This window comes from Fundulus heteroclitus, chromosome 23, assembly GCF_011125445.2.
Source record: "Fundulus heteroclitus isolate FHET01 chromosome 23, MU-UCD_Fhet_4.1, whole genome shotgun sequence".
Taxonomy (NCBI): domain Eukaryota; kingdom Metazoa; phylum Chordata; class Actinopteri; order Cyprinodontiformes; family Fundulidae; genus Fundulus; species Fundulus heteroclitus.
In genome coordinates, this window is record NC_046383.1 from 19386144 (window position 1) to 19396072 (window position 9929).

Genomic DNA, 9929 nt, shown 5'->3' on the forward strand with positions numbered 1-9929 from the left:
AAAAATAAATTAAGGGAACTTGCCCATAAACGTATAAAAGAAGATTAGATTGGATAAAACTCTGAACATCCATCCATTCAGCCATTGTCTACCCACTCATTTGTGCAGGCTGCAGCGTAGCAAGGTAGACACTGGGTGAGAGACGGGACACACCCTGGACAGGTCGGCAGTCTATCAGGGTAAATTATCTAATTAAATAAATAAAAGACAACTTCTTAGTTGGGCTTTGTTTGTGGTAAGGATTATGGGATCATAGATGATGATTCATCCCAAACCAGTACATTTAAAACAAGGCATCAAATAGGTTTTGAGAAGCAATACACTGGGATTGACAGGTGATGAGATTTTATACCAAGGCTTGTTCTCTTTAATTTTGTTAAATGTATAAAAATAATAATAATTAAAGGACTGTTTTAGTTTTAATAATAATCACAAGTGTAAGAAACAAAACCTGGTTTGTTAAATCCTAGTGTCCTGGGTGGAAAAATGGCAAATAACCATGCATGCACACACACGCTCACACTAAAGGGTATTATGTCTATGAACCTAACAGTTATGGACTGTGGGGAGGAAGTCAGAGTCCCTAGACGAGAATCCATGCACACACAGGTAATAGATGCAAACTCCATACAAAGACCCTAGGCCGTGTGGTTTTTGTGTAAAAAAAAAAAATAGTTTTTTTTGTTTTTGTTTTTTTTTTTTTTTTTTTTGCTTTTTAGGCCTTAGGATCTCCTAAAAATCAATTATTAACACAGTTTTACAGACTGGTCATGCCTGGACTCAGTTATTATGAGTTATATACTGAATATAGGTTGATAACTGAAAAGAAAATGTGATCACTGAAACCTTTCATGTATGAAAACAAAAAGGGAAGCACAGGCAGGACTTCCACGGTGCTGAACCGAACCAGGAACACGAAATCGCGCTGCTCCTGCCTTTCTAAGAGTTACGGTAATCGACCTCCTCCTACCAGGAAGCGACACCATTACGTCGTCTCGGCTTTCAAGGCAGACGGCGTTGTTTTCCAACACGTTTTCCCCGCCGTAAAACATGTCCGCAGACATGCCAGCGGCGCTGGGCGGCCTGAACATGGAGTCGCAGCTCCTGTCCATCATGAACGTGTTGGTGAAAGCCGCGGTGGCGGAGATCGTGCAGCTCTTCACGGAGAGTTCCGACTCTCTGCGGCTGCATCTGAGCCAGAGCCTGAGGGAGAACGAAAACCTGAGGACGAGGATGAAGGTGATGAGGAGTGAGCTGTTCTCCCTGAAGCTGCAAACCCGGACCAACCGGCCGGCCAGCCGCTTCTCTGCCTCCAGGGGGAACGTAACCAAACCTCGACCGAAACCACAGGGTAACGTCGACCCACACGTGGGGAGCAGCGATACATTGTTACCAGCAGGGCCGGCCCAAGATCGCATGGGGCCTTAATCAGAATCTGATTAGGGGGGCCCAAAACCTGCAGACCCTACTACCTGTGTCCAATGCTGATTATTGGTAGTTAACGTGCCTAATAATAATAATAATAATAAAAAAATTAACATGCTTAATTTATTCAATTACTCGTTTATCTGCGTTTTCTTTACTCCCGTGGTTTAAAGAATGCACTGGCTTTCTTTAAATACTAGATAAATACTAGATAAATAGTAGTATTTATTTATACTAGATAAATTTAGTTAGTATTTTTTGTACTAGATAAATACTAGATATTAATATACTCTTAATAGTATATTAAGATATTAATATACTCTTAATAGTATATTAAGATATTAATATACTATTAATATCTAGTATTTAGATATTAATATACTATATTAATATATACTAGATATTAAATACAAGATATTATCTAGTATCGCCAACTTGGCTCTATCAATATCCAGTTTGAAATTTCTGTATTTCCACCCATCCATTTTCTAACGTGTTTATCCCTTGTGGGGTCACGAGGGGTGCCTATCTCCAGCTGTCAATGGGTGAGAGGCGGGGTACATCCTGGACAAGTCGCCAGTCTATTGCAGCACTATAGCCATATTTTATCAATTTGTTAAACAGTGTATGCAGAATTTCTCATATTTATTATGAGTATTAGTTCCTTTATCTACCTTAAAACCCTGATAATTTGTGACTAAGCGTTGAGCAGTGTCACATTCTCGTTGTACAACACCCATTTGTCGTGAAGGCAAGGAGTTTATGGTAAAACGTTACTTTGACAGATGTTTAAACACATGATTTAAAATGAAAAAGCAACAGTTGTCACAACTGCTGCTTAAATAATAGAATAAATTGGGTATTACAACTTATATTCACATTTTGAAGCATAGACCTAAAATATAAAACTAGATTTGCATGTTTTTTTGTTTGTCTTTTTCAAATGCAGTGGTCTGGGCACAGAAGAATAGAATATTCTTCTCATAAGTTTCCACTGCTGTGTAAAAGTAAAAGTTTAAAAGTCAGTCATCCTGAACTAATATCCCCTCAGTCATGCAGCACTGTGCATGTTCGCCATGTGCTTCGTGTGTGCGTGCCGCTCCTTTTGTCTGACCACGTGTGACACAGTTTGACAGCTGTTTGTCAGCAGTTAGCGGTTAGCTTTAACTTCCTCAAATTTCCTTATTTATATGCGGTTTAAAGGCTGCGTAGCTAACATTTATGTGTGCCGAATATGAGTCTACAAAACATTTTGGTCTGCTGTGCCCACCACTGCCAATAACAAACACAAATAAAACAAACATATCAGATACTGTCTAAATGACTTTACCACCCACCACTTTACCTTCAAAAGCATATTTTTGCTGCATTAGACGTTAAGCAATATAAAATATATCAATAAAGTAGTGAGCCTGAATGCAAGACACTTTAGAGCTATAGCTGAATTTATTTTAGGCTGGTTAAGAAAAATGCTTTTTACGCGACGTATTAAGAGTTAAAAGACATAACTTGATAGTAAAAATTGACTAGTTGATTGCACCTAGTGTCTTTTTTTTTTTTTAGTAGAAATAAAATTGGGGACAACCCAGGACGACAATGTCACAGCGGTGCGAAGCCGTTGCTAAGCAGCAGTTCTCCTCGCTCACGGTTTGAATTTGTGCAGGATCCGGTACAGTTCCTTTAAACTGTTGGCTAATATCTGTTGCAGCAGTGGTTCCTTGTAATATTGGTGTTGCTCCATCATAACGAGATAACTTAATGTAAATTTGCAATATGTGTTTCAGCTCTTCCCTTTCACAGTTAACAAATAATTTTTTATTGAGCACCTAATATTGCTTTACCCTGCATTGACCACCAGAGGTTGACTTTGTACCGTTGTTATATTGCATTGGAGTCTTGCTGTTCACAATATCTGAAGAGTCTTCTTGATATAAAGAGGACTCTGCCTCATTTACATTTACAGGTATTTTTTTTAACTCTAATTAGTGCTGCCCACCTACCTTTATAGAAACTTGACCATAAAGTCGTGTTTCTCCATTCTCTTCAGTGTTCATGAAGCCTGCAGCGGGTGAAAAAGTTGTCGTTGAAGCTGCTTCCACCTCTGCCCAAACCAGGACTCCCTCCTCCACCATCAGCGTGCAGGTGAATGCAGTTTTGATTGTTGTCGTTTGTCCGTTTGAAGTTTTAAATTTGCTCAGGCACGTGAACCCCTTTTTTCATCAGTGTGCAGAAGTGGACAGTCCAGAGGTCATTCTGATCAAAGATGAGGATGATATTATAGGACCTGAGCCGGTCGTCGGTGAGTGAGCTTCAGCGGCGCTGTTTTGTAGGCAAGACAACGATAAAAGTGAACCTAATAAGCCCTGGTGTCCAATTTTTTATTTATTATTTTATTTTCATCATGACACATTACTAATAGTGCAGTAGGTGTATTTTCAGCTGAGTATTTTGCAATCTTTTTTATCTTTTTTCCCCCCCCCAGGTCAGGATAGCTTTGGAGATGATTGCATGCGGGCTGCAGGGAGTCAAAGCTTAGACTCATCTGGCTCCCCCTGCTCGATGGATAATAACAAGGAGCTGAGAATCGTGAGCGTTCACAGCGCGGGAAACGCGCCTCTGCCGCGGGACAGCGACATCCTCTTCTCTGCGTCTGAACTTCAGGCTTTGAGCTCTCTGTCCGACCCCGGCATCCCCCCGGAGAGTCTCCTGAATTTCCCCGGCTGCACCAACGGCCCCGGATCAATAGGGGCGATGCAGGAGAACAGCGCCGAAGTGGCAAAAAGCGTCCAAATTGAAAGGGAACGTTCGACTCAGAGGGCTTCAGCAGCCGGGAGCCAAGCCTTAAAGTCCCCCGCGGGTGGCGCGAATGGACAGCCCGGCCAAACGAGCCATTTCTCCCCACAGCAGAACGTCCTCCCCAGCCCCATCAACAAACCCCTGGACTGCGCCTTCTGCGGCGAGCGCTTCCGCAACCGCGAGGACCTCATCACGCACCGCGCCAGCCACACCGGCGAGTCGCCCATGTCTTGCCCGCTGTGCAGCAAGACCTTCGCCAACAAGACCACGCTGGCCATCCACATGCGCATCCACACCGGGGAGAAGCCCTACGCGTGCGCCCAGTGCGGGAAACGCTTCACGCAGAACGGCAGCCTGAAGATCCACCTGCGCACCCACTCCGGAGAGAAGCCGTACACGTGCGGCCAGTGCGCCGCCAGCTTCAACAACCCCAGCAACCTGCGCAGACACATGATCACGCACAATACCAGCGTGGGGCTCTGATCCTAATCACACAGAGGACGAACTGGGTTCACGCAGATTTTTTACACCTTTTAGCCCTGATGCTGTTGCTTCTTTCTGCAATGCGCGTTTTTATGGAAATGTTTTTATCATGATTTGGGATTTTTTTTTTTTTATTACAACTTCCTGGAGATGCACAGCAACGTTGTTGTGTCAGTGTGTGTGCCATTTCCTGGTTTGCAGTGTGAGCAGCAGGCACTCCTGATTTGGTCACTGACATGAAGAGAAACACAGGAATACTATATTACTTTTTTTTTTACATCATTATATCTGATATATAAAGCTCCAGTAATATGTTGCTGCTACTTAGATACCAAGCCATCCTTCCCATTGGCTAATCTCCTGTATTTAATTAGACAACCATAAAAGCAGCCTACCAGTTTGTATGCTTTGGCCTGATAAAGTCTAAGAAAAGCAGCTGTTAAAGTGTTTGCCGGGTGCTGAAAGAACACTGATGTTTAAAACTTGCTGATTCTGTTATTTTACAGTCATGGGAAAAAGTTGTGGCGTTGACACAAATGTGATTTGAGGCCTATATATATATATATATATATATATATATATATATATATATATATATATATATATATAAATATATATATATATATATATATATATATATATATATAAATTATGTTTCTATGGCATGCTGAAGAACAGTTAAAGAATTATTCAAGTGATTTAACGCTGCACATTTATTTTTACTTATTTATTTTTATTTTCTGTTTTTAAAGGATTGCCCACATGTTCTCAGCAGGGGTTAAGGTCTGGTTAGTTACCTCTCAACTGGTCGAAATTTTCATAGCTGTGGTATTAGAGCCAGTTTCTTTTTTTTTTTTGCAGCTCTAGTGGCACGCATTTTATCGACAGTGAGCTGACAGGAAGAGGGGGAAGACATGCGGCAAAGCGCCGCGGGTCGGAGTCGATCCCGGGCCGACCGCGTCGAGGACTAAAGGTCTCCTAACATGGTTCGCGCTAACCGCTTTTCCACGGGCGCGCCCCATTAGAGCCAGTTTCTAATCAATTTCTCCTTATTGAAAAACCCAAAGCATTGTAATGATGTAATTATATACACGGTATAAATTCATCTGTTATAGGTTTTATTTTACCATTTGAGACACAGGCATAAAAGTAATGGTCAAAAAGCCCCCCCCCCCTTACCCGTGCTGTCCTCCGGTCAAAAACATCAGACATAATCAAGGGGATTTCTGTAATGTAATTTATTATTTACTAACTTACACAACTACATGTAGGCATATGAGCAGTGAGCAATATTCAAATATCTCATTTTAAAATGTTGAAATCAAAAAAATCTTGATTGGATAATCCGGCCCTGTCAGCCCCGCATCGCTCTACTCCACTCTGCTGTGATCTTTGCATTTCCACGGATCCACGGCTGTCTGGGCCTGTGGCTTTAAGCCGCACCTCCAGCCATCAGTGTTGTGTGCCCTGCAGCTATCAGGCGTGTGACATTAACACTTTAAAGAAAGCTGTGAGAAAAGGCAAAGATCAAAAAAGCAAATCGTTAGAAATAAATACATATTACTGTATACGTAAGAATGTCTTGAATATTTTTTTAAGGATAAAATTATCCACTGGGATAAATATCTGGATCACAGATCAGGCTGAACGAATAAGGCTCAGCTTCCCTCTGCTCGCGCAGGTATCAATGGGGTGTGAGAGGAGCTGACACTGCCTGATCTGCAGTGAAATTATTTTTGTAGGTTGGATATTGGATGTTTGAGCTGCCCTGATTTGGCAGAGCGTTCTGTGAGTTAGATCCTGCTGCAGGCAGCTCCTCTCTGCCTCCTCCCGCACACGGTGGTTCCATCAGCGGCCGCTACTTTTTGAACCAAGCACTCTTCAGAGACAACACTTAAAAGCTTTCAGCGTGTATAAAATGAGAGAAAGCCTCACTGAGACTGGGGATCTTATTTAGGCTAATAAATACACCGTGTCCTTTTGTTTTCCTCGAGCGTGATTCATGGATTGTAAATGGCAAAGTTAAACAGGGTGGAGTGAAGTATAGATGGGCCAAGCGAAACCCGTAGAAAAGGGACATTAGTAATATAAACAGCATTTACCTGAAGCATGATCTTTGTAAACCAGGCATCATGGTATTAATATTGAGCAAGCTCTGCACCGGTGGCATCGCTGTACTTTCTGCCGCTTGCTGGACATTCATGGACGCCATGCAACATTTTTCCCTGCAAACTAAACCTTGAAGTGCTTGAAGACGTTTTTCATTGTTATTTTTGAAAAGTTACATTCAGATAAATCTTTAAAATGAGCAATTACCTCAAAATAACATTTTGCTTAACATTTTAGTATTTTGTTCATGGTCTAATTGACTGTTTAGAACTTTCCAACATAGTTTTAAGATTTAATTTTTTCACCTTTTCTTTTCATTATTGATTTAATCAAGAGCAAAACATGAAACAATTCTTTTGAGGGTTGGGTGAGCTGTATAGAAGGATCCTTATGTATGGATTAAATTGTTTTAAATGACCCGGTCAGTTTGTCATACATAGCAAAGTGAAAAGTAAAAAAAATAGAGGTAGGCAGTGGTGCCTGAAAAAAATTCTATTTTTGTATGAACGTGTAATTTCCATTAATAAACAATCTACCTCCGCTGTTTTTGCTCGTTTTCCAAGTTATGTACTTTCCAGGTAGTTTTTGACTTTTATGTCAGATCAGCTCTTCAGTGCTGCATATTCCCTCATGAATAAATAATTTCCACATTGCATGGCCAGAGGGCAGCAATGTGTCCACTGTTTCTCATCCTGAAACTCAATTGTGGGGGTGGTTCTTGAGGAAACTGAAGGGAAATTCCTTGAATTGTTCCTCTTTCCACCCTACAGGTCTTGTTATGAATCATGATTGTAAACATTTCCAATTACTTCACGAGGGATATAATGTTTTGGTTTAACTATAGACACTTATTTAGCTGTTTTTTTTTTTTTTTTATAAAACATTGTTTTGATATTCTTTTACAAATAAAGATCTGAAAAGTGCGTTATTTGTCCTGGTCCACACACAGGCATGACACACAATCCAAAAATAGTTATAGGTCACACATAAACAGGTCACTATTGCATCTTAATGGCCTGCCTGCTTTGATGCTGGATCCAGTCTGGATTTAATAAAGTCAATCAAGTAATTAAAGGGGCGATATCATGCTTTTAAATCTTTCCGTTTTACATTTTAACCATTCAGTTGTGGTCTGTAAAAAGGGAGACTGCAATGCTTTGGTCTAAATTCCTGGTTAATTTAACTCTACAGGCTGTCAGAACAGGCCAGTTCTGGTGTGTGGCTGAGAGCAACTCGTTTTGGTAATGTTTCTTTAAATGTAAAAGCGGCACTTCACACCCCGTCGCCCTCCAGGGAGGGAGGGGGGGGGGGGGGGCTTTCTACTCCACCCCTTTCAGGAATTTTGGTAGTATGCTGGGGGATGGTGTAACGACTTGTATGGGTTTATGCACAACCGAACATTTTCACCTATCCACCTGTAGCTTCGGCATCCTTCAGCATGGACTACACAATTGCGGTGAACAAACAAAAACGGGGATTCACGACATTGATTAGCGGAAAGTCCATGACCTTGTTTTAGCAGCTCAGCAGCCAATACTGTGATGTTATTGCTCCAAAAACCCTAATAGGGACCAGAGAAAATCGAACAGAATAAAAATATGACACAAACAGAATATAAAGATATCTTTGCAACTCCTAGATGGATTAATAAACTTTTCTCCTCTCCTAGAAACCCCAAGTGCACAACAAAATGTATTTTTGGGCGACAAAGAGGAATTTTGCATGGTATGTCCCCTTTAAAATAGCATCTTGTGATATAATTTTTGTTGAGCAGAGCTTACCTGTCACTTGTAAGCAACCAACTTTTTTATGAGGTATGCCCGAAATGTTGTGACAGGACTCATAGGGGTTAAAAAAATAAAATGGCATGTTTGAACATGGAGACTCTGAGTCAATGGTTTGTAGAATCACCTTTTAGTGCAATGGCGGCTTTAAGTCTTTCGGGTATGTCACCAGTACCAGTTTTATACATCTAGAGACCGGAGTTTCTAGCATATTCTTCTTCTCGTCCTAGTCTGTCTGGATGGCAAGCAGCTGTTAATATCAATTTTCAAGCCTTGCCACAGATCCTTTATTAGATTCAGGTCTGGACTTTGACTGGGCCATTCTAACACATAAACATGCCATTAAATTAAAGCTCAGGTTGTGTTTTTAGGGTCATTCTGCTGGGAGATGAACCTTCAGTTCAGATTTAAGTTGTAAAAGTTCTACTGTCAAAAAGTGCGGTTCTCTGCGGCTCCAAAGTCACCATGGGCTTCTTGGCAGCATTTTGGATTAATACACTCTTTGTCTAGCCTGTCAGTTTGTGTGTAAGCCTTTGTCTGGTTAGGTTTCAGTTGCTAAAATAATATACACCTAGATTAGACTTCACCACAGCTGTGGCCCTGGCCTGTCGGGTTTGTGTTCCTCATAATCTTCATAACTTTTTCACTAATGTTGTCTCGGATATGTACCCCTTAGGCCTTCACAGAGCAGCTGTATTTATACTGAAAATTAATTCCACACAGGAAGACCCTGTTTACTAATTAGGCACCCCCAGAAGGCAATTATTTCAGTGTTCTTTATTTTTTTATTTATTAAAGGAACAATGAGTATTAATGACACCTAGTATGTAAAATCGGAACAACACATACACAATGCCTTTGACGGGGACCAGTTATTTACTCAACGGTCCATTGTTGCTGCGAAACTCCACTGAATATTTACTTACACAGGATAAGTGTATGAAGTCGTTGTCTCTCTTACTGGCTTGCAGGCGGCTGCAATATAAAATGCCAAATTCTCTCATACGATTTGGCTCAGGAACCAGAGCTACACTCTGCACTGATGTAGCTCTGGACCGTACCTCTGGTTTGAAAGGAGAAAAATTTGACAACTAAGACATTGTTGACGGAAATGACCGATTGTTTAAGGAATGTTTCATCATGGGTGACAAATGAGAATGATTTAGGTTGATTGTACAGTAAATATCTTACTCGTTGCTCCTTTAAGGGCTGAATATAAATGCTAGCCTCACTTTTAAGATTTCTATTTCTAAAACAAACAAACAAACAAAAAAACTGAAAGTTTGGATCTAAATATAGGCCTACAATAACCAGCGTCCCTTGAATGAATCA

General features: G+C 40.9%; 1 protein-coding gene across 1 annotated transcript; it reads left to right on the forward strand.

The window, feature by feature from the left end:
* The first annotated feature begins 944 nt into the window (after nt 1–944).
* On the forward strand, nt 945–5252 carry LOC105932631 (zinc finger and SCAN domain-containing protein 2). The gene is made up of 4 exons (XM_012871872.3): nt 945–1351; nt 3473–3567; nt 3649–3724; nt 3908–5252. The coding sequence occupies exons 1-4, from the start codon at nt 1051–1053 to the stop codon at nt 4702–4704; spliced, it is 1269 nt and encodes a 422-aa protein (XP_012727326.2). The 5' UTR covers nt 945–1050; the 3' UTR covers nt 4705–5252.
* Nucleotides 5253–9929: the final 4677 nt, after the last annotated feature.